At 41.3% G+C, this 26414-nt stretch overlaps 1 protein-coding gene across 1 annotated transcript in view; it reads right to left on the bottom strand.

Moving 5' to 3' along the window:
• podxl (podocalyxin-like) overlaps window positions 1–25754 on the bottom strand; it is a 28719-nt gene extending 2965 nt beyond the window's left edge. The window contains exons 1-7 of the mRNA XM_080050787.1: window positions 25262–25754; window positions 4852–5481; window positions 3509–3741; window positions 2968–2991; window positions 766–898; window positions 231–274; window positions 19–138 (exon numbers count right to left, since the gene is read on the bottom strand). Coding sequence (XP_079906913.1) covers window positions 19–138; window positions 231–274; window positions 766–898; window positions 2968–2991; window positions 3509–3741; window positions 4852–5481; window positions 25262–25304 — 1227 coding nt within the window. The 5' untranslated portion in view covers window positions 25305–25754. The remainder of the gene's footprint in view (window positions 1–18; window positions 139–230; window positions 275–765; window positions 899–2967; window positions 2992–3508; window positions 3742–4851; window positions 5482–25261) is intronic.
• Between the last annotated feature and the right edge of the window lie 660 nt (window positions 25755–26414).

Consider the following 26414-nt stretch of genomic DNA (forward strand, 5'->3'; position numbering starts at 1 on the left):
TTGAGGCTGAGCCCCTACCTGGTTCTCGTTGTAGGGCTTGCGGTGGTGGGAGGCACACACAGCCAGGATGACGATCATGATGAGCAGGGCTCCACACGAGGCCAGGATGGCTATCAGGGTTTTATTGTCCGTTGGTTTCTTAAAGTGGTAAAAAAAACACGACAAGAACAAATGACTTACTTCAAGTGCTCACATGAACTTAACCCAGCATACTATGAATGAAGCCTTACCTTGGTGATGTCTTCAATAATAATATTTGCCAGGTTGGTTTTCACTGTAAGAAACATTTTGATTTATTTAAAAAAAATTGGATAGTTCTACAACATTTCTCTAGTATTTCAACTTAAAGCTATACTGCGTGACTTACGTTGCCTCCATGAGAAATTCATAGTAATAACAACAACAGTGTCGGGGCTACATGAGGTAAGCCTTTGCACATGAATTTTATACCTTCTGCTGTACGTAAATTTTTTTTCTTCTTAGCAGTAGAATCAACAACTGAAACATTTCTTAGGCTCCTTTTGGGATTTTCTTCTGAGCACCTGCGCCAGTGTCAGGGGGGCTGACACCAATTTACAAAGGCTGCCATACTGAGAAATACCGAGAGAGTTTTGTGGAGCTGATAGGTTTTATCAACTTTGAGTCAACTCATTAGGCGATGGCATGAATGTAACCAACATCCAAATATATATATATGGAAAACATACGCACTATAGCTTTAACCTGACAACTGGGACTTTTGGATCAGGAAGGAAGGTGCTTTACCTTTGCCATTTATCTCCACACAGTCAAACAGTATTTTGCCGTTGTGATGGCGCCATGTCAGGGTGCAGTTTCCATCTATCATATTGACCATGAGCCGCTTGCACACCTCCACCAGATCTTTCTCCTCCTTGTTCTGAAGGGGAAAGGACACTTTTAAAAAACATCTACACACATAATAAATAAATAAACACATCACATGTCGTCAAATAATGGCCTAATTCATTTTAGTTGATAATGCGATCTTGTACCTGTAGTATAATGGCTTATGTTAATTATTATGCCCTTTTCATTTTTGCCCATGTCATAAGATAGCGTGAAAATGTGAAAATATGACTAAGGTAATTATTTTAGGAGGGTGATGATATTTCACTTTGACATCGCCAAAGCCTCTACTAGTGTCAGAGTCTTGACGGGAAGGTCAAGGGTTATACATATGAGGTCATATCTTCCTGTGTGTGATGTGTGGATTATTTCTGGCCCATTATGGAACAACACAGCTGTCAGAGAGAGTGGGAGAGAGAGTGGGAGAGAGAGAGAGAGAGAGAGAGAGAGAGAGAGAGGGAGAGAGGGTGAGTATATGAAAGAGGTGTGGGAACATAGGAAACTAGTGAAAGGCAGGAAGGGTTTCTACTAAGACACTTTTTCCACACAGGGACTGGAATCCCTTTTTTTTTATTTTTTTTTATAGAGAGCTTCACTTCTTCCTGTCCCGTTGCTGGAAACACACAGTCTGGTGGGCTCAGACGCCCGAGGCCTCCCCCCCCCATAGGTGGGAAGTCAAACGAAAACATTTTACTTTTATATGCGGATCTGGCAACCAGACTCTCCCAAACGGTGATAAGTTATTGAAAGTGATTTAAGGTTTTGATCCTGCATGTACACAAATAAAAACTAGGAAATAATTTAAAGGTGCAGTGTGTAATATGACATCATCAAGAAAGTTCTCCCTGGGTAACCCCACCCCTTTTGAATAATAACAGAAGCTACAGTGGCCTTCAAGGACAAGAACAATTCTAAATTCTAAACAATGCACCTGATGATATTCCAAAAACATGAATTCCTCCATAAGACCTACCCTCTCGATGTAGAAAATGTAATATTAATATTTGTAATTCTCCGCTCAGGAGGATAATTCAGATTATTGGCAAAGGTGATTGTACACCAATGAGGACATATTTATGAATGAGGATATTGATTTTAGCTAATAAATTACTTAAAATGTTACACAGTGCCCCTTTAAAGGAAAATTAAATTTTTCTATTACCTCGCTCTTATTTCCGTAGGTTTTGCTCATCATACCTGTCACTTATTGTAATATTTACCTCACATATTTCATGAAATCTACTGTGTGGCAATTCTGCAACACACAGCTTTACAACAGGTGCATTACATGGAGCAATACACTTGGTTTAAACAGCTAAACGCATTCAAAACAAGTCACATCAACTAAGTTATCACTTTTCCTGAAAGCATCCCTTATCAATATCATCCTTTGCATGGCTGATTACAGTGTTCCCCTGTGCAACGTGTGGCTCACTGATGTGGTTCAATAGTAAGGTGTGGATGACAATAGTGTTCAGAGGAAGAAGATATACATCAGGGTTTGACACACACAGTAGGCCTACTTGTTTGCTGAAGGCATTCATTGGAAGTGTTGGTCTTTTGGCAAGGAAAATATAGAACCCAATCAGCTTTTTGCTTTGGGGAAACTAAGGGTCAACCTAAGATACTTAAAATGTCTCTATTGGATACATGCTAACCTAAAGGTGGCACAAGAAGAACAATTATAAGAATAGTCATATTATTTCAAATAAAGTCAGAACCTGCATGGGGATCTGGTGTAAAAAAAATATTAAAAAAAACAGTAGCTCCCTAAAGGCTACGATGGCACCAGCATTAAAAACAACATGTCGGAATTATTCTTATCATTCCTGCAGGATGTAGCACGATAATTCTCCATCTTTAAAACTGGTGCAGCGTTTGGGAGTGAAATGTCAGCGAAGAAAGGATTGGAAAAGGGTGTGGGGGGGCCAGGCCTTTCCATGGGACAGGACAATGGTCGGAGTGCTCGATGAGAGTCAGAAAGAGCCGGAGCTGTGTTTATTATCACGTAGATTGTTTATTTGTGTGAATAAACCCAAAGGCCCGATGGCTGCATGCAACAGGTTAAAAAAAATAAATAAATAAAAAGCAAAGTCTCACCTCGTGTCCTTTGTTTAGAGAATACTGTGGAGAAAAGGAGACAGAAAAAACAAGTGTCAGTGTTAAAAGCCTCAATGACCCTCCAGTCCCTGAAGGCGTGCGAGAATCACAAAAGCATAAAACATATGTAGCAACATAACATAGTAGCTGCTGCACCTTGGTCTACACTGTGGCTGTGTTTGAAACGGCCTACTAACGTCCTCCCCCCTACATACTCAACATGTATACTACTACATACTGTTTACTTAACGATCGATTGTGTATGCAAGGTTCGTTGGACCGTTTACACTGAAGTATACAGAAGCAACAAAGAATTTATAAAAAAAAAACTTCTGTGTCGTTAGAAAGACACAATGCATTGTGGGGCGGTTGAGTAGGAAAAGTAACCTATCCATCCATACACAAAATCTGCCTTGAAGAAAGTACTCCTCTGGGTATTTCTCGCCTACACAAACTCGCAACCACAACATACTCAAATTGACGTCACACTTAGTATAAGTAGGACGTTAGTAGGGCTTTTCGAACATAGCCCTTGTCTTACCTCAAAGGTCTTTGGCTGAGCTGGAGCTAAGCTGATGGTTGTTGTTCTGGTAGTAGTGATGGGGGTTGGAGAGGTGGTGGGGACAGTTTTGGGTTCTAATGTCCCTGCTTCAGGACTCTTGGTTGAGGGAGAGGGGGTGTTGGGGGCCAGTGCTGTGCTCCCAGCTGCTGGCCCCGGAGCCACTGATGGTGTGTGCGTATGGCTTTGTACCGGCGCAGTTGTCCCAGTGATACCTTCAATCGGAAAAAAAACTAACAGTTAACACATACACCTATCACAGCCGAGTCAGTGATAACTCTATTGACCTGTTTGGCAAACGTGTCTCAAGTGTAATTTGTGCCAAATGTAAAAGGTCACCTATAATGCAAAATTGACTTTTTATTGGTTTTACAACATTGATATGGGTCCATAGTGTGACTAGAGAGTAGAGACTCCCACAGTAAGAGATAAAAACAACCCTCTCTTTTTCTCATTTTCTGCAGTTCTGAAAACCTGTGTTCAAAAACCACAGTAAGATTTCTCTCCCTTCTGTGATGTCATGAGGGGAGAAGCCACGCCCCCATAACCAACCCCACTAAGTTCCACATCCCAAGATCCCCCTGAATGTAACTGACAGTTAGATTCAAACTGGCAGTTAGCTTCAGGACCAATCACAGACAGAGGCTGAAAATGGGCGATTCAACAATGGCACTGTGAGTTTTTTTGGACACCATGAAAAATGTTGAACCTGAAAATGAGCATGATATGTGACCTTTAAATTATCTCAAATGGCTTTCCTTATATTTATGAAAAAACACCTGATAAAAGGAAGGAACATAAAGAAACACTTTGTGTAGCTTTATATTTACTGACAATCCAATAGATGGCTTTTAAGAAGGATCCCAGTAATGATCCAGAGTGAGTACTAGTATTTGGAGCACACTGAGCATGCGGATCAACAACAGGAAGTGGATTATACAGCAGGAGGGTTTTCATTTGGGTTTTGTTTCGCCATCCCTAGGGGTTCATTGTAACTACTTTGAACACAATTCCCCTCCAAAAAAAATCCCCTGAAAGAATGGCTTACACACACCAGAGCACAAAGCTCCTAATCCCAGACTGGTGCCAAACCTTTTTCTTTTTTGAAGTTCGGTTTAAAAGCCATCAAATGAAAGAAAGTCACACATTGATAGGTGGAGTAAGCTAACCGATACAGATGCTTCCAAATTGTGAGGGGTAACTGAATCATCTGATGAGATTAATTATTTGCCATGGTCTGAACTCCATCCCTATGGGCTTGAGTTAATGCTGGAGAACCCCCCGTCAACCCACCAAATGTGGCAATATATTTTAGAAGAACTTACCTCCTCTGCTGTGGTCTAGACTCGTCTTGGGTGTGACGGTGGTGCTAGCCGGTAACTGTGGTCCCAGTGTGGGTGAACCTGTGGAGACCCCTGTGCTCTGGCTGGTCCCCACGTTGCCGGGATTTACTGCTGGTGTGAAAGACGCTGTAGTTCCGGGGTGTACAGGGGCTTTGGACGTCTGCACTATTGCAGAAGCAGGGGTTGTCACTGGAGGGTCTGTTGGTACAGACGGGAGTGTGGTCGTGGTTTGGTCGATGATACCAGCAGAGGTTGTAACTATTTTCACAGTGGTTAGAACATTAGAGACGGTTGCTGGCTTTACTGTTGGGCTGTTTGTGACGGCTACTTGTGTTACGGTAGTGGCTGGCTGGTCAGGAATGGACGTAGTAGTTTTCTGGATACCAGGCATGGGGTCTGCTGCAGTGGGCTTTGTTGATGCCTGTGTGGGCGTGGTTATCTGGCCAGCACCGCCAGTGTGACCAGTTGCAGCAGCGACAGTTAGGTTACCAGAGGGTACAGTTGGAACCGGCTTACTGTCAGTTGGCCCAGCCGTGACAGCAGCAGCTTCCTTAGTCACTGAAGGAGCGCCCGTGCTATCCTCATCCGAACACACGCTGTGAAGTAGGAAGCCTAGGGAGGAGAGAACAGCACTGTTACATACGGCACGCTGCTAGTGAAACCAAAGCGGTTCAGATTGACCTAAACCTGCATTGTTCAGGGTGTGGAGCCGCTAAATGCTACACAACGTTCACCAGCTGACCAAGTTCAAGTTCCTTTGGTGATCATACACATAACGAATAAAGGTGTTGTCATTGGCATTGAAATTCTTAAATCCCAGGTTCCCCTTCAACAGTGCAACATTTAAAATACATTTATTAAAATATTTAAACAACGTAAATAGTGCAAAGAGACATAAAAGTTCAAAATGATTAAGATGTAAGAATGAAATGTAATATACATTGAATAGAAGTGAGGTCATGTGTTTTGTGCTGATTGATGAGAGCCGCAAGACTCAACCATAATATTGAGGTTATACCGTAGGTCCTAAACTTATCAATACAAAAGAGTATTGTCACGGGAGAGAAGGAAAATTGAGAGGAAGTCGTTTTTCAATATGCACTTGGAGAAAAAGTTGAAATGTTGAGAATAAAGTTAAAATTCAATTTTGTGAATAAAGTCGACATGAAGAGTATAAACAAGACAGTTCAAGACTGATGTAACGTTGGAAAGATATTGAGAAATAACTCATAGAACAAATGGTAAAAATGGTGTTGTAGTAGTACGTTGTTTGCCTATCTGGCGAAAGCAAAGATGCATCGCTTGTGTTTTAATAACGTTTTGCTCTTGCATTATTGATCCCGGAACTCTCAATACCTTTCCATCTTTACCACAGTCTTGAAGTGTCCAGTTGGGTGATAACTCTTTATGGGGTCCATCACTACACACGCCTCCTTTTACTTACAACTTTACAAGTTGTCATTTCACCCATTGGTATTTAAAAAAATATTGATTTGTGCATCTTTTATAAATATAATGGCCTTTTTTAATAGGCAAAATGGAGGCACTAGAAGCTCTCTGAAGTCTGAGCTATGTTAAGGTTTGCTCCTGGGTTTCCTGCTGGTGCTACAGCTGTAAGCCTTGGGGCCAAGGCGCTCCATCTTCTTCTGTTCCTCTATTTATAGTGACCAAGACAGGATGCTGCTACACAATAAACTTGGAAGCACCACGCCCGCGACCACGGCCCGTGTGGAGTGCCCCGTGAACAATCCTTAGCCTGACTCCCCGGCCACTAAACAATGGCCTTACAGTCCCCCCTTGCCCCCCGCCCCACACGCACGTTTTCTGACCTCCACCCACCACCCACCTACTGGATTTTCAGCATACGTGCGCAGTGACGAATTCATGTGCATGATGTAATGTTTCCTCAGATGAAGGCAATGAGTTTGTTTTTAGCAAGTAGGAGCTAATTTATTGCAAGTGACATATAATTGATATTAATGCCATGAAATGTACTGTATCTCATTGCCAGACATTTTCTTTACGGTGCTGAGTTATTTTAAGATTCTTTTTTTTAACTTCAGGAAGCTGATCTGATTGCAAATCAACTCATGGAGGTTTAAAACACACTTGATATTTTGAAACATTAAAAATAATCACAATTCATCGTAAATTTTAAATCATTTTAAATACACTCAACAAAAATATAAACGCAACACTTTTGTTTTTGCTCCCATTTTTCATGAGATGGACTTAAAGATCTAAAATTCATTCCACATACACAATTGTACCATTTTTCTCAAACATTGTTCACAAATCTGTCTAAATGTGTGATAATGAGCACTTCTGCTTTGCTGAGATAATCCATCCCACCTCACAGGTGTGCCACATCAAGATGCTGATCTGACATCATGATTAGTGCACAGGTGTGCCTTAGACTGTCCACAATAAAAGGCCACCCTGAAATGTGCAGTTTTGTCTCACAGCAAAATGCCACAGATGCCACAAGCATTGAGGGAGCGTGCAATTGGCATGCTGACAGCAGGAATGTCAACCAGATCTGTTGCTCGTGCATTGAATGTTCATTTCTCCACCATAAGCCGTCTCCAGCAACTTTGCACAGCCATTGAAGAGGAGTGGACCAACATTCCACAGGCCACAATTGACAATCTGATAAACTCTATGCGAAGAAGATGTGTTGCACTGCATGAGGCAAATGGTGGTCACACCAGATACTGACTGGTTCTGAGTCCCCAGACCCCCAATAAAGCAAAAAAATTCACATTTCAGAGTGGCCTTTAATTGTGGACAGTCTAAGGCACACCTGTGCACTAATCATGATGTCAGATCAGCATCTTCATGTGGCACACCTGTGAGGTGGGATGGATTATCTCAGCAAAGCAGAAGTGCTCACTATCACACATTTAGACAGATTTGTGAACAATGTTTGAGAGAAATGGTACAATTGTGTATCTGGAATGAATTTTAGATCTTTAAGTCCATCTCATGAAAAATGGGAGCAAAAACAAAAGTGTTGCGTTTATATTTTTGTTGAGTGTATGTATGACCATACCACACCCACTTATAAGGTTACTTTGAAAACAGACATAATGTTCACTGCTACGTGTATATGTGCTATGTTGTATATTTACTTCTAGAGTTGTACTCTGTTACAAAATTCGATTAGAAGAACAAGGCTAAATTGATTTGCTTATTGTCAACAAATCCCATGAAACTGCTAAAATCAACGTGTTAGTCCGTCTCTAAATATCTCCTGACATCTTGTCTGTGACTTTTAGCTCTCAGATCATTGGTTCCTACTGAATACTTAACCTTAAGCAGATGTAGACAACTCAGGAGTTTAGCAAAGCAGGAAATATTGCATTTGTTGGGGTCTTTTTACAGTGGCAGATCAATACTGGATTTACAAGACCCCCCCCCCCACAAGAAAACCAATGTTCAGCACGTACAGTATATGGCTTTGTTCCTCTGATGTTCGTTGCATAAACAAAGATTTCCCACCAAACCAAATAACACCAAAACCATTCAGGATGTTCTCAGGAGCTCCTGGAGCCAGGGTTCCCACAGTGTGTGAGTGCAGCATTAAGACAGTGTCAGGAGTGAGCAGATAAGAGTGTGTTCTGGTCAAGTGGAGGCTGGTAGAGCCAAAAGCCTGTCCTGTCTCTGTAAAGCACACAGACACATCACTTATCATCCCTCAGCTTACTGTTACTAAGAGAGAATGGTTGTCAGAGTTAAGTCCTTTGATTGAGCTAAGGGTTATTATCTGCAGTGCATTTGCTTTTCATTTTCCTTTATTTATTCTCGAAAGATCAATTGAGGGTTACCCTCTTTTACAATGACGTCGAGACAGATACACAATATACAATGAGAATACACAACAAGCTTACAAAGAGACAACAACAATTAAAACATTCAGATCAATTGAATAAAACAGAACAATAGCCTAATTAAAACAGTTACAAGTGGAGTGGGGCTGATTCAAAACAACAACTTTAAATTGGTTAACAGTTATAAGTATATTCATTCCAATTTGATGTTGTAGGCTGTTCCAGGAGTCAGGGGCACTGTGGCTAAAAGCAGTTTTACCAAGGTCAGACCGGGCATATGGAACATATAACATGAGCATTTCAGTTGAGCGGGTTTGATAAAGCCCATCTGAAATATGCAGCATTGTTGTCAAAGAGAGTGGCAGCTTTCCGGTCAGGGCTTTATATATAAAAATATGCCAATGTGCATCACGTCTCTCTTTAAGAGAGGACCACCCAACCTTTTCATATAAAAGACAGCATGCAAGATTTGCTTAATGAGGACCTCATGTATTACCAGTATAATTTAAAGGTGCACCATGCAACTTTGGGTGTGTCAGAGAAGTGAACATTTTCCAAGGTAAATTCTCATGACTGAAAAAAACTTCCTCACAGGAAATGTGGATCCCTGGAACACTGTTTGAAGTTAGAAAGTTTCCGGAAAAGTAACTGTTTCACTGTTGTTGTTTACAGCAGCAGGGCCCACGGTTTTGTTTATAACAATATTCTAGTCTTACCTTTGGTTCCAGGTGCCTCAAAAATTATTTTGTTTTGATTTACGATGATATTATTATTCAATACGATTCCATTAAGTATAAATATGTGTTAACTAACTGCAGGATCTGAAAAAGTAAACAAATCCCCCCCTTGAAACTGCATAGTGCACCTTTAATAGAGACCCTGAACCTGTCACAGCCACACAGAAGAGTTGGGGGCAAGGCTTGCATTGATTTCTGCTACAATGATTATCAGAAATGGACCCAGAAATGCAACTTACATTAGGAAAACAATTGTTTCAACTACTTTACACTGACTATGCTGGGTGTATTTTTACCAAATCTATTGAACTGGAGATATTTCCAAAATTGCATCTTGCAAGGGGGGGTTGGGGGGGAGGGGGTCCAGCTTACTGAGTTCACAGTTAGAGTGGAGAAGTCGAAGTGTATTTTTCCAAAGTTGATGAATGGCTTCAGACTCATACAGTGAGTTGTTGCAGTGACCACATCTTTCCCACTAAACTGCCACAAGCAATTTATGATTTTCCTCCAATATAACTCCAAATAAATGAATGTTTCTCCATCCATCCACCTTGTGTCTCCCTCTCTCCCTCCCCCAGGTGTGGTGCTGTGTTTTGGGATGGGTGACCCCCGCTGACCCCAGCTGTCACTGACGCATCTGGTTCTTAGTGGGCGACAGCACCGGCTGATCCCGCTGCTATCAGTACCAGGGCTGTTTTTACCTCACCCACACATTCCTCAACAAAGTAGAAACATACATACACACACACACACAAAAACACACACACACGTACACGCAAACGCACACACACTCGCACACACACACACACACCTGTAGTCTGTCAAATTCACTTGCACTGAGTCCCTCTCAATTCAAAGCACCATACACCCTTTTTTTCGTGGTCTGTTTACTTCGAAAGAGGCTTTATTACTTACAATAACATCGATAATTATATCACTCTAAAAATAATTAGCGTTTTAAGTTAACATACACTATCAGTAGTAGGCTAAGTCTATTCAAGTGACTTACTTAAGAAGTATCCTAAATAAAAGTAAACTAAACTAGAGACAAGGAAAAGAAGATATTTAGGATGAAAAGGTTATCATAGTACCACTGTTTACAGTATGTAGAGTGAACAGTGCCCAGAAATAGTGCCTTTATCTGCGAGGTATTTCACAAAGCCAGATTAGTGACGTTAGTCTGATTCCTTATCTTTTGTGGAAAAAGCTCTCTTGAACTATCCTACTAACGTTATGACCCCTCTAACCTCTCAGTGCCATTAGGCCGAGCGTTTGGATGTTCTCCATGGCCGATATAGAGGCTGTAATATTGTGCTGTTGTTGTGCTGCTTGTCTGAGGCAGTGACCCGCTTGCAGTGAGACTGTGTGAGGGTCAGACAGCAGAGGGTGTGAGAACCGGCCCGCTGTCCTTTCCCTGGCTCTTCTTTTCCAACTTCTTGGCTCACTTCGGCTACAGGAAACACTTGTGTTGATCTGGGCTGTGTGTGTGATTGCTAATTTTGTAATAAGCCTCGACTGAATGGACGTACGTTGGTTTTGTGCCAGCTGTTTCTATTGTTCTCACTGTGGGTTTACGTATACATTAGTGGCACAGGGGAAGTTTGTCTGCAGCATTTGACAGATCCTAACTACGTCTATTAACGTCAATTCCAAGTCCAATGTCTTCCCTATGGGAAGTGGCAGGATTGTCCCTTAAACCTAACATGCATATATATTTGCGTTTGGAGGAAACTGCTCAGCAAGAACCTCCAATAGCAGCCGTTGTTGGGTGAAATGCCCTAGTGCCACATATCACCTGTCAATCAAACACTGTGGGAGGGACTTGTCTATCTATTTTATGTTCATTCAGTTTTTACAGCTGCAAAGTTTGAGTTAAAAAATGTGCACACCACATAATGGTAAATACAGTATGGCCAAAACCCAGCATTATTATCAGAACTTTGCCTGATAAGATATACTGTAGGTGGATACAAAAACAATGTTGAAACAATTCTAATGCAAATGCTAGTGCTGCTCTGTGTCTGTAGGATGTGTTAATAAGCAGCTGTTGGCTAACATGTTAGCCATAATTATATTAATGTGAATAGATACTAGCTCTATAGTCAACAAAATAGTCAAATCATTATTGAGTTTTACAAAATGCTAATTGGTGGACAAAATATGGAAGCCCAGAACTGACTTGCTTTCAATTATTTTTTAAGGCTGTTATCTTGTGATTATGGTTCTTGAGCAAAAAAATGGAAAATCTTTCGAGATCACGACGTAATGAACATAACAGGAATCAACCTTTTGTGAAAACATTTAAATATAACATTATCTCCAGGTAACGTTTGTTTTCTCGTGATAAGATAATTATCATTATCATAATTATAATAATGTGATCTCAAGATATCGGCATTCATATTACAGGTAATAAGGGTAATACGATTGGTTGGAAACAAGATTGAGATCAAGAGATAACTCTCTCGTTATCAGAGACAGTAACTGTATAAAGTATATGCAATAAAAATATCAGAAAATAAGGCATGATAGTCGTATGGTCATAATAAAGTAACTGGTTTCTCTAGGTTGCTTCATCAGTCATATGCATTACTTATGGCACTAATCACCCTCCATAGTTTTCAGAGATTTTAAAGGCTACATGGGGAAAAGACCATTTGTGCCTAAAGCCTAACACATCCTCACATTGGCCTGTTGCCATTGACCTGATCTACTTTTGAAGCTGGTCCTATACAGTTAACCTGTAGAGCGTGACAGTGTTTAGAGTGTATTCATTGAGACTAAGTGGAGGTCCAGAGGAGGGTCAAAGGGTGGCCTCCGTCCCCCTGGGCCGGCCCCTCCCTACAGGGGGGTCTTACTGTTTGCTTCCAGCAGGCGTCCACCCCATCCTGTTCAGTGTGAGAATCCACCATCCGTAACCATTATAAGGAGAATGAAAGTTTGTCCCATAGGGTGGAGAGACAGATTTAATTGTCTCCCTTTGCCACCTGCCACGTTGTAAATAAATGCCACGCACGCATGCACACATACACACACACACACACACACACACACACACACACACACACACACACACACACACACACACACACACACACACACACCGAAACACAGAGGGGACAAAGCGGGACACTTTTATTGCCCTCTGCCTCAGCAAACACTAATGCACCAATGCGAATGTTGAGTGGTGAGGCCATGTTCTGAAGCAGTTGGTGTTCTACTTCATCTTAATAAATGTGTTGGTCTGGACTCTGCTGGCCAGGCAAGTCCTTACCAATACCAGACTAGAGGAAAATCCTGTGTCTTTTCAAGTTCTTTACGGACCTGGCTTTGTGCACAGGAGTATTGTCATGTGGAAACAGGAAGAGGCCTTTCCCAAGTTGTCTAGAAAAATCATTGTATGACGTAGCATTAAAGGAATAGAGTGGTAGACGTCAATACAACTTTCATATACTAGAGTAGAGTATAATAGAGGCGATGCCGGTAGCTGGAAAAGCCCCATTAGAAATGTGAAACTGCTTCTCTTAGATTCTTTCTTAAATAACATAACATAGAGCCTGCCACACATTATATTGTGGTAGACACACATGTTAAAGCCCAATCAGTATTGTTTCAGACTGTGTTAGAAAAAATTGAACACAGTAACATAATGCAAGTATTTAAAAGTGGACATTATTGTATTAGGATTGTCAGATGGTCATGTCCTAGTGGCTTTCATTGTGTGTGTGTGTGTGTGTGTGTGTGTGTGTGTGTGTGTGTGTGTGTGTGTGTGTGTGTGTGTGTGTGTGTGTGTGTGTGTGTGTGTGTGTGTGCCAACTATCCACTATCCAGCCAGTTATCAGCCAAGCTCTCCGACAGTAAGTAAGCTGGGATTTGAGTGCATCTGAGCGTGAAACGTGCAGTGTGCACAGCCAAACGGAGGAGAGTAAATAAATACATGTAGCTGTCGTATTCAAAATGCCGGCCGCACAACAAAGCTGCCCCGCGTTAGCCTGCTGACAGCCCGCACAAAGGCAACCACCGGCCCCCACGTGCGGACACACAACCATGGGCCAAACCCCTCACCGTTCGCCCCTGCTACAGCCCGGGCCTTTGAGGGTGTTCAGCTGCCTACCCCCTCTACCCCCGTCCCCCCCAAAAGAAACTTGTCCCATTGAGAGAGGTTATTCCGTGGGACTGTTCAACGGGCATGGGAGTTTTTTTTTTTTTTTTTTTTTGCTCTACATTGTGTACAAGAAACACTCGGCGGGGAATGAAAGAGAGACACAAGTGAAAGGGAGGAGAGAAAGTGGCAAGGGGTTGGAGACGCCATAAATCTAACGGCCACATGGAAATGACTGACCACACACACACAAGCACAAGCCACCGTGCAGGCACACACACACACACACACAAGCACAAGCCACCGTGCGGGCACACACACACACACACACAAACACACACACACTTACAGAATAACACTTGTTGCCTTGCACACATTATCCACAAACACACTCCCTGTCCTTGGAAACCAGACTGGTATGTGTGTTTACACTATATAGCCGTGGGCTGCACTAATGGTAAAAGTTCAATGGTAGAGTGCCATCACACACACACACACACACACACACACACACACAAACCCTTCAGCTGGTAAGTGGAGTTAATCTAGGCAACAGGCAAGAATTTAAGGCGGAATTTCTCTGAAGTCAGATTCAGAAGGATAATCATTTACAATAACCTTAGACGTAAGATCTTTGGAAGCTGATATAGATTTGTCAATTTGTTTTGTCATATTTAATACATTAAAAACAAAACACCTGTAACTGGCATTGTGCTGTGGTATATTGCATTATAATAGAGTGCTTCTACCCTTTGGCAGGGCTGAGGCCATTTGCAAGTTAGACAGTGTGCGGGAGTCTACTTTCTTCTAACCACCCTGACAAATACAGAGCAGACAAATAAAGGAAATAAAAGAATCTATTTGCATGTAAAGTGATTGCAAAGTCTTCATTCTTTTGCCCTTCCCTCTCCTACGCAGCTGTCTCAAGAGACAAAGTATTCTCAGTATAAGTGATGCAATCCTTTACATTTTTACAACTTTGAAATATTCTCAAATCGTTGTTTGAGTGATGCTACTTAATGGTTCAAATATAATTTGTAAAAAAATGATGTCTTGTATGTCAGGTTTCTGGAAGCTTCCTACTACATTCCATTTACGTAATGCAGTGGTTTAAAAATCAATATTAACTATATATACATGAAAGGTTCCTGTAAAACAAAATGACACAAACACATTTAAAAAGTTAAAGAGGTCAAATCAGTGGTTTGGGCTACATTACTGTAAAACACAAGATTTTTGAGAATCCCCTGGCTAATCAAATGCTGAAAAATATTTTGTCCAAAAAACTATAGAAGAAACTCAACTATATAAAATTCCTGCGTGGCTACATAAAGCGAGTGACCTACTGTAAGTATGAGGTATGTACGCATGTTATAGGCCACACACACACACACACACACACACACACACACAGACACACACGCACACACACACTTACACACACACACACACACACTCAAACACACACACACGCAGACTCCACACAGCAGCCGTTATTTCTATTTTCCTAAAAGCCGAGAAGTGCGGAGGGAGTCCACACACAAAGTGATGAGGTGGATGAAAAGAGTGATGAGAGAGAAAAGAGGAGGAGAAGATGAAGGGAGCAGAGGAATGAGTAGGAGGGTGAGAGTGAGGGTCCGGGACGGTACCAGCCACGGGCTCTGATTAATGGACACCTGGGCAGAAAGGCATGCTGGGTAAACGAGGGAGGGAGTGTGAGGTTACAGAGGTGAAGGAGAGAGAGCTGCTGTTTATCCCAAGCATAAGACAGTGATGAAATGCTGCAGCTTTACAGAGAGCAGGGTAAGTTCCTCCCTGAAGTAAACCTGCGTCCCTGTGTCAATACAACCACTCCCAGGTCCACTGTATCTTGGTACGCATGCTATTAAAAATGGCTGCTCAAGACCCTTAGGGGCCCATTGGGGAAGGTCAGGAATTTGAGTTGCCCAATGATTACATGTTTCAATCATTCAAAACAGAAGAATGAATGAGTCTGAATTATTTTGCAAGGTGCTTTCTTCTGTGGCAACATTGTGTGCTAGATCATGCAGGGGCCGTTGCAACTACAACTACATTGATTGTATGACCTTTATTATCAGTATGCTATAAAGGTCTAATACTAAACTACAGATAGCTTATCTGTTACAATAATGTAATGTACTGTTTTAATGGAGCTGCTGCCTTGCAAGACACATTTCAGACTTGCTCTGACAATATAATAGCGTATCGTATCGTTTAAACAGTAGATTTGTCAAAGTTGGGTTTGTGAGCAGGGACAGATTTTTAAAAAATGCATGATAAAAATCTAATATTTAATAATGACGGATATCGTGAAATTATTTTGTTAGGTCGGTCTTTTCTTATGTGGAATTATACAATATTGGATGGTCCTTGAATGCACCAACCTGTTAAAGTTTTAACAGGTTAAACTCATGTAGTTCAATGCAATGCAAAGGGGACTCCAGATTAGATTTGGCGAATTCTTCATCTCAGGAATAAACATAAAAATAAGGGTTTGGGGCGCTCCGGTGGTAGTGGATAGAGCGAGTACCATACAGGTGAAACTCGAAAAATTTGAATATCGTGCAAAAGTTCATTTATTTCAGTAATTCAACCTAAATGGTGAAATTAATATATTATATAGACTCATTACATTCAAAGTGAGATATTTCAAGCCTTTATTTGTTATAATTGTGATTATTATGGTTTACAGCTTATGAAAACCCCAAATTCTAAATCTCAGAAAATTAGAATATTACATAAAATCAATAAAAAAAGGATTTTAAATACAGAAATGTCGGCCCTCTAGAAAGTATAATCATGCATATGTACTAAGTACTTGGTTTGGGCCCCTTTTGCACAAATTATTGCCTAAATGCGGTGTGGCATGGATGCTATCAGTCTGTGGCACTGCTGAGGTGTTATGGAAGCCCAGGTTGCTTTGATAGTGGCCTTCAGCTCGTCTGTATTGTTGGGTCTGGTGTGTATCATCTTCCTCTTGACAATAGTCCACAGTTTCTCTATTGGGTTCAGGTCAGGAGAGTTGTCTGGCCAATCAACACAGTAATACCATGGTCAGTCAACCAGTTACTTGTGGTTTTGGCACAGTGGACAGGTGTCAAGTCTTGCTGGAAAAAGTAATTCAGCATCTCCATAAAGCTTGTCAACAGACAGGAAATATGAAGTGCTCTAAAATATCCTGGTAGACAGCTGTGGTGACTTTGGACTTGATAACACAGTGGACCAACACCATCAGATGACATGGTGCCTCAAATCATCACTGACTGTTGAAAGTTGACAGTGGTCTTCAAGCCCCTTGGATTTTGTGCCCCTCCACTCTTCCTCTAGACTGTGGAACCTTGATTTCCAAATGAAACGCAACATTTCATTTGGATCAGTGATGATTTGAGGAATCATGTCATCTGCTGCTGTTGGTCCACTGTGTTATCAAGTCCAAAGTCACCACAGCCATCTACCAGAAGATTTTAGAGCACTTCATGCTTCTATCTGTTGACAAGCTTTTCCAGCTAGACTTGGCACCTGCCCACGGTACCATAAACCACTGGTAACTGGTTGACTGACCATGGTAGTACTGTGCATGAATGGCCAGACAACTCTCCTGACATGAACTCCATAGAGAAACTATGGACTATTGTCAAGAGGAAGATGATACACACCAGACCCAACAATACAGACGAGCTGAAGGCCACATCAAAGCAACCTGGGCTTCCATAACACCTCAGCAGTGCCACAGGCTGATAGCATCCATGCCACACCGCATTTAGGCAATAATTCATGCAAAAGGGGCCCAAACCAAGTACTTAGTACATATGCATGATTATACTTTCTAGAAGGCCGACATTTCTGTATTTAAAATCCTTTTTTATTGATTTTATGTAATATTCTAATTTTCTGAGGTTTTGAATTTGGGGTTTTTATAAACTGTAAGCCATAATAATCACAATTATAAAAAATAAAGGCTTCACATATCTCACTTTGCATGTAATGAGTCTGTATAAGATATTATTTTCACCTATAAAGTTGAAATACTGAAATAAATTAACTTTTGCACGATATTCTAATTTTTCGAGTTTCACCTGTATTGGCTCTGGCATTCGTTGCAGTGGTCGCGGGTTCAAATCTGACCCGTGGACCTTTACTGCAGGTCATCCCCCGTCTCTCTCTCTGTCTCCCCATTTCAACTCTGTACTATCAAATAAAGCTTGAAAATGCCAAAAAAAATATCTTTTTAAAAAAAAAATAAAAATTAGGGTTTAAGAGAGCTCAAAGTTTAAAAGCAAAAAACTTTAAAAAAAAAGGTATGGATTGTTGCTTGATTTTTTTCCAGAAGTGAAATTCTCATAGACTTTTTTTTTTGTAATCTGTAAATGTATTGAGTCAATCCTCTGTCAGGAGCTGTACTTGTATTAATAGCAGTCACGCCCGACTTCATTCTTCCACAAAGAGGGAGCACACTATACCTCTATTAAGACAACACATTATTTAATTAGTTAAGTCTGACCTCATGGCTACAGGTTCTAACAACAGGGATGACTGGGCAATTTAAGTTGGCCTGACTTGATCAAACAACAAGAAGAGCACAAGTTCACAGAGCGCTCTAACTTTGAAATGAAATACAGTAATAGAGTCTCTGAGTTACAATTGCGTTTGTTGAAACTTCAGTTTTTAACTTAAAACGACAAATCATTATTATTTCGTTAATCATTATATAAGTCACAATTTCTTAACCTTATTTATTATTTTCCAGTCATGAACTGAAACCAATGGCTGTCTGGATATTCAAAAAACTGTCAGTTGCTTGTAATTAATATGCAAAAAGTAGTTCGCTCGAATACTATCTTCAGTGCGGGGTCAGAAGGTGTCTGTCGGTGGCTTAAAGGAACTCTGTTTCGTTGGTTGATAAGCTCGTTCTGTTCACTTTCAATATCACATGCTCTGTCTCCACTGTCCAGCCTGTGCGTGTGTGTGTGTGTGTGTGTGTGTGTGTGTGTGTGTGTGTGTGTGTGTGTGTGTGTGTGTGTGTGTGTGTGTGTGTGTGTGTGTGTGTGTGTGTGTGTCTGCGTGTGTGTTTGTGTGTCTGTGTGTGTGTGTGTGTGTGTGTGTGTGTGTGTGTGTGTGTGTGTGTCTGTGTGTGTGTGGGGGGGGTTTGTTCAAGGTTGTCTCCTGCCCACCACGCCCTCCTTGGGAACTGGGATGTTGATGAAACTTTTATTTTTTCCCCCCTATCCATTGTTCTCTCTCCCATGTACAGCCAGCCAGCCAGCCAGCGCAGACACCGGGCCCAGTGTGTGTGTGTGTGTGTGTGTGTGTGTGTGTGTGTGTGTGTGTGTGTGTGTGTGTGTGTGTGTGTGTGTGTGTGTGTGTGTGCCAACAAGCAGAGGCAGCAGTGTCTCCCCGGACAGAGCCAGGAACCTCCACACTGCCTGTTATCTTGTAGGAAACGGACGAGTCGCGAACCCGCAAACGCACCGAAAAAAGATGTTCTGTGTAGGAGGGGTGTGAGGAAGTCCTGGAGAGGACTGATAACTGATGACGCCTACTTCCTGTATAGTCCAGGATCCAAAGGGACTTATTTAAAACACTGACCCCAACCATCCAGCACTTGACCATTCACTTTAGCAGCACATTTTTAGTGTCCGATATAAGCATTTTGACTTTCATTTGACCATATTTTAGACCAGGGGTTTTCAACGTGTGAGAGAGTGACCCCCCCCCCCCCTCAGAGAACACATTTCAGCATAACATTTTTTCTAAATCCATTTGTGTTTTGAAAGATCTTTTAATTATTTTACACATTTTAAACATATTTTTGAAACATTCTAAACATCTTTATCTAAGTATGTTTTTTTGTTTTGCTTTTTCAAAATACATTTGAACATTTTAATCTAGTGGTTTAATCCTGCTTCCTTTAAGCGTGGATAGTAGTGACTGAGTAGTGGAGTTAGAAAGCAGTGGAGTTAGAAAGATAGGCAGACAGACTTGCCCAAATTATTGACTTTTGTTAAATGTCATTCCCAGTGTTTTTTCGCTAGTGCCTCCAATGTCCTGCTGGGTGAAAATAGTAGCCAGCAGATATCCTGACCCTCCTAGGGGGGTCCGGGGGTATGCCCCCCCCGGGAGATTTTTTTTTACCTTTTTAAAGTGAAATGCATCAATCTGGTGCACTTTGAGAGGAAAATTAGGAGGCTAAATATAAGGAATTTTGTGTGAACAAATAATTTGGAGACACTGGGTCGGATGAATTAGAAGCTATTGAAGAAAGACTCATGAATTTTCCATAAAAATATTAATTTAAAATAGAATATGCAGGGTCCTCTGGGATGGGCTTGGAGCTCTTTTACTTTAAAGAGATATATTTCTCTGTAATATAGTGAATGCATTTAAATGCAGTGAGAGGAACGAAGCAGAAGAACTCTGTTGTCCAGCTATCTTTATTTCCACAGATGAGGCTGAAAAAGGCTGTAGACTATACACAGTGCATTGGCAACTGAGGGCAGCCCCATTTAAAAAAAATCTTTTAAATAAACTTAATACACACTGTGCTAGGACGTGAACGTGACGTGATCAGTTAACCTCGGATTACCTCCCAAATGATAAACTATCTAGACCAAAACATTGTATTCCTTTTTTTGTATGATAACAAAAACACACAAAAAAAATAATAATAATTGTTTTACTTTTTTTTTTTTTTTTTTTTTACATATTCATCCGCGCCCCCCCTGCCATAACTCCGAGCGGGGGCGCGCCCCACAGTTTGAAAACCACTGTTTTAGGCTATTCTAAACCTAATGCAGATCACAAGTTGAGAATGACACGTCCCCATTAGGTCACCTGATTCTACTAGCAGCAATAAGTAAGAGCACAGTCGGAGGTGGAAGCTTAAAGCGAGACACAGCAGGCAAAATCATTGCTTTTTCAAGCACTGGTCGATTTAGAGATTCTTGGCTTCCTAAATATGTCTTCTTTGATAATAATTAAAATAAAAAGTCCAAAATGTATATTAAGGTGTTCATTTGACTAAACCTTGTCTGTTTGCACCTGTATCTATATACTGTATCATTATCTAAAAATATTTTCTTTTCAATGATTTGAACCAAGAATTTCAACTTCTAAAGCAACTAATCAACCATCAACTTAACTTTCCATAATCATTTATTAACTCTATTCCGAAGATATTACAGGATTTGTTCATATGTTGTTAATTGTTTAATTTATGTTACTGTTGAACGTACATAGTATATGTTCGATTTATAGAATGACAAAAGTCTGTATCCAAAATCTGTTCTGTAAAAACTCTGGACACTATGTTGGAAAAAATGGAATACAAGATCTTACTCTGGCTTTTTCCAACATGTCATTTTTGTTTTATAGAGAGATTTCTGTTTTTTTTTAACACAAATAATAGTTTTAAAGTTGTTAAAGTAATCAACTGGCAAAGATTCCTGATATAAGTTAGAACGTTTACCCTATTCACCTGCAGTGTCTGGCCTTAAGTTGAAGAAGTGAAAGTTCAAAACCAGCCAAAGCGAAGAGAAGTTGTTTATGATAAGACTATGAAATAGGTTTTGTTTTACATGCGAGAAACACGGGACCGTATTGCCTACTGTACAATGAAACAATGACCATTGTGAAGGTCGAATGTCGCTACCCCACCAAACAGGCCCCTTTCAAACAATACTGTCTGCAGAACATATTGTAGCAAGTCTCTTATCAAAGATATGACAAGTGTGGGCTATGGATCAGCTAAAGACAACAACAGCATGCAGTTTACAACTTGCTAAATGATCCTCGCACCAATACAAAACAGAATGATTTGATGTTTTGGGGAATCCCGCTGCCACATCATGTGCTTTTACACAACAAAGCACTTTGGAGCAGCAGTTATCTTTACATCTCCTTGGGAAATAATTAAAGGTGTAGTTCAACTTTTTTCCTGTCTGGGCGTGGCGGCTTCCTGCAGTTCACTGCTGGTTACCTGGCAACCTCGCAGCGATGACAAGACTTTCAGGAAGTGACCGCGCCCCGTCCAGGAAGAAGTCCGGCCCATAATGAGCTATCAATTAGAACTGGTTGCCAATTTGAAGCTTTGATACTTTTGGTTTCAAATTAATGTAACATTTGAACTAGTGAGTGATAGGCAGACTTTAAACCTTTGAACGCAAGCTAGCCGCACTCGCCTTTTTCCAGTCTTTGTGCTAAGCTAAGCTAAGCTAACTGGCTGCTGGCTCTTCCCTTAAACGGGTATCCATATTCTAATAAGATAACATTCTATAGGATACCATACGATATTACTTCATGCCAGAGCAAGTCGGACATATTTCTAGCATTGCAGTAGCTCCCTTTTCAAAATCACTGAAAAGTCAAGTATTAAGACATCAGGACATGACCCAGAAATACATGCGTTACTGTAAACATGACATTAGAATGGCAGAGGACAACATGTAAGGCCCATCTGCGTGCGTTTGATTAATCTGACTTTCAGCAAGGTTTGCCAAAATCTCAAACTACTCCTTTAAATCTATTGTTTTTAGACTTGAGCTCACTCAAGTGCGAAAGTGTCTTCTTTGGAGACTGACAAACAGTGCCTTGTTTCTATACGGCCACAGTGGAAGCAACTGAATCCCCTCCATTGAGCGGTCTATCTACGTGAAGATTGATCAGTGTAGTTCTGGCTTTCTGAAAGTTATCAAGTGCGACACATGAAAAAACTTCATGTGTCCATCATTTAAGAACAGATCTCAAAAACATAATTTACACCTAAAACTTAGGATATTTAGAATCCATATACCTACTGCGATAACAGGGCCTTAAACATACACAGATGCATGTTTACACACACACACACACACACACACACACACACACACACACACACACACACACACACACACACACACAAAATAATCTGTCTGCCTTTTATTTTTGGGAAAAAAAGTGCTGACAGCCTTTGGACTTTCGGGATGTGTCGCGCGTTTTAGTTTTCACACGCTCCCAAAAATAATAGGCCTCCCGTCTGCAACAGCCTGCTGTAGTGGTGAGAGAGCGGCAGGTGCAATAATTAAAGGAAAACACTCTCCTCGCCTCTTCAACCAGGGAGGGAGGTCAGGGGGGGCCACTTTATTATTCAGGCTCCTTCTGTCCTCAGCCACCGCTATTGGAGGAGCGTGTGTGTGTGTGTGTGTGTGTGTGTGTGTGTGTGTGTGTGTGTGTGTGTGTGTGTGTGTGTGTGTGTGTGTGTGTATCTTTGCATTTGGAGAGAGGGTGGGCAAGTTCGTAACAGTGGGGGGGTTTTGAGGGGCAGATGTTTCAGCTCTGAGTCCTACTGTGCATGATTAAGGCCACTTTCATACAGGTTTTAGCAGTGGGGATGTGTGCTTCCCAATACAAGCAGACAGCTACACAGAACAAAAAAACATGGGGTGTATGGGGTGTATGGGGGTGGGGTGGGCCTCAATGCAGAGGATTTGTGCACAAACGAAGGAACTGAGAAGCAAGAAAAGACAAAAAGGGATAGAACTGGCAGCAAGCCAAGTCTGGCATTCTAACTCAGGCAGCATCCACCAATGCTCTTGGCGTTCTTAGAGCATCTTGGAGGGTTGAGGTCACAAACTGATTTTTTTTTAAAAGTCTTGTTCACTTAGCACATTTGATGTGTATATTACATTTTTACTTCTATCTTCTAAGTGGCACTGATTTCATGTCATGTAATTTGGTAAGATGCTTTCACAACATTTTCCTCCATGGGACATATACTTGCATGTCATAAAAAAAATACAGGTTACTGGGTATTTACCTAAAAAAAAACAATAATTATGTTTTCAGACAAATTGTAGCATACATTGTTAAGTAAGGAATACTTGTAGATCTTGGATGTGGAGATCATAAAAAAAAATATTTTGTGTCAGTTGATTTGGTCAGTTATTGTCAAATTAGGAAGACTTTAAAGGCAATGTTATCATGCTTCCAGTTATAAAAAAATACAGCTTTCAAAGTCACAAAGAGCGTCATTAGTTTGTATCCAGCCTTTTTAATTACGGTATGATTTAACATTAAAGGAGAAAGGTATAATACTACTTTGCAACTTATTATGTGAATTACATTAAGGCACATTTCTCAGTATATTGCATCCAGTGTTGGAATAAACATTAAGCAGATAACTTAATTAAGTGCAGGTTTGAGGTACCTGTACTTTATCTCTGACTTGTTTTTGACAGCTTTAGAAACTTGGCTGATTTGGACTGACAGTAGGCGACATGCAAATCCAATTATGATTCTCATTAAAAACAATGCAGAGTTCTAAAATAAACCAGTGGTTCCAAATCAATCTGAGGGTCAACGCAGGATTCAAAATAACACAAAAAAATGACATTTCTATCACACAATTATATTAAAAATGTTGCTTTGTTTAGTATAGTTTTCTACAACTCAAAACGGCTGTGTACACTTTCATGCACCGGTGGTTCAATTAATGAAGTAACTCAGTTTTATCATGACAGCCGTATAGACAAACTAAGTACGGTGACTCAAGTGCTGTTCACAAATATGAGCTACTTCTACTTTACTTGAGCATTTTAATTTGAGACTCCTTCTTACTAGTGCGCCACGGGAACTGTAACTTTAAACGGCCTGCTATTTACTCCACTACATACTGTATATCGGACAGCTGTGTTAATTTTCAGATTTTATAATATACATATACGATAGGCGCATAACAGCACACTGCATTGTTACAGATCAAGCCACCTAAAAAGCACATATCAAAAATATGATATGAAAACAACAACAGTGAAACAGTAACTTTTCAGGTAGCTATCCAACTACAAACAGTGTTCCAGGGATCACATTTTCCTGTGAAGAAATTTGCTGATTCTGTTATGAGAAAAATGTTCACTTCTCTGACACCGCCAAAGTTACATAGTGCACCTTTAATTAAAGGGACGTAATTCTTCTTTCACCACTGCAAAACGAGTTTAAGCTTCTACATAATGCTGCTATAACAATGCTGTATTTATACTTAAGTCATATTTTGATTCTATTGGCGGTTGTTAACATCAAGGTCCTGGTATTTTGACGCATTTTGAAATGACTGAAGAGACTCAGTTAAAGGTGGAGTCAGTGATTCTGGAGAATGCTTGTTGTCAAAATCACTTTTAGTCAAAACAAGTGAATAACCCTTCACTATCCACTACCTGTATGTACTGTGTGTATGCTGAAAAGATCCAGTGTTAATACACAGCTTAGGCTCTGTAAACAGGCATGTTTCAGGGGGCATAAAGTACAAACAGGTAGCGGATCAAGAGGAGATATTCACTGATTATAACAAAAAGTGATTTTGAAATCAATCATTCTCCAAAATCACTGACTGCACCTTTAAAGCTGTGAAGTTGTTCCACCACTCAACACGCAGTGTGTCTGCGCTGTGGGGAAGCCAGCACCTGTTGCTGCAGCGCACCAGTGTAATGTATAGCCTAGAGTTATGCTGCTGCACAACAACACTTTATCTGCCTAACACACACATCCTATCACATGATATTATTACCCAGATATCACAGAGAAGACACCACGGTCCAGCAGCACACTTGAGAAATCATGACAAGTTAAGTTGACACACACACACACACACACACACACACACAGTACCGAGCCCCCAATACGAGCCCCCCAACAGGTGTGTTATGCTCTCACAATCAAAGTGTACTTACTGAGTGAAAGCAGGAGCCACGTGATCCTCGTAGTCGACCTCATCCTTGTCTGCGCTGGTGTGTCTTCTTCTGTCCAGATGTGTGTGTGTGTGTGTATCCCTCATGTGGCGATTCTTTAACGTTTTGTGTGTTCTTTTTTCCCACCTAATGGATGAGACGCTGACGCAGCCGTCCTGTCACGCCTCGTCCCCTCGAATTTGTATCTGGAGTAAATGATCTCGCCCAGAAGTATTGTTCACTTTTTTTTTCGTCCACCCTTTCTTCTTCTTCTTCTTCTTCTTCTTCTTATACTTCTTCTTTAAAAAAACTGAAAGCCAAGAATGCTTTTGTTGGTCCCTCCGCTGCCTCTCTCTCTCTGTGTAGAGTTGGGGATTTGGGGTGGGTGTGAGGAAGGTTTGGAGGGGGGAGTGTTTCTGTGGTCTCCTTGGCTGTACCGTTATTGCCCAGTGTCTCTCTCTCTCTCTCTCTCTCTCTCGCTCTCTCGCTCTCTCGCTCTCTCTCGCTCTCTCTCTCTCTCAGGATCCTGCTGTATTGTGTGCTCGCTCGGCCCTTACCCTCCTGCAAAGTGCTGTGGAGCCCTGTGTAGGCAGACCATTGCATTAGCCACTGCCCCACTCCCTCCCTTATCATGAGGAACCAGGGGCAGACCCTAGCAGCCCGGACCCAATCCCAGAGAGCTGTGGACTCGCCGCATGCCGGGACGTTTTGAATAACAAAGGAAGCGGTGAGACAATGTGCCCCCCCCCTCTGCTTTGGTTTGGAGTCTCACTCCCAAAAAAGGGGACTCAAGGACGGGGGTGAAGTCACGTCGACTGGGCCACTGCCTGGGCCGTTTGTTTGATCGCGGGAAAGGCCCATGTGTTTGCAAGTCACTCAAACGCAGAGCAAAAGGGAAACTGTTGCTTGGAAGTCAGTCACAGAAATAAGTACTTGTTGTGTGTTGACATGAAGTTGAGATTTTCTATGAACCCCTGTGCCCTACAGCTGCCCACAGGTCTCTGTTTCTGCAGCCACCCAAATATATGTGTATCCTCTGAGACCCAGCCTTAGAAGACATCTCCCCATTGCCGAAACTCTCTCTGTTCATCTCAATATGACAATATAGCCCACCCCACAGCATAGGTTCCATCACCCCCCTGTATGGATTGATCCC

The sequence above is a fragment of the Ammodytes marinus genome, assembly GCF_949987685.1.
Source record: "Ammodytes marinus genome assembly, chromosome: 22".
NCBI lineage: Eukaryota > Metazoa > Chordata > Actinopteri > Uranoscopiformes > Ammodytidae > Ammodytes > Ammodytes marinus.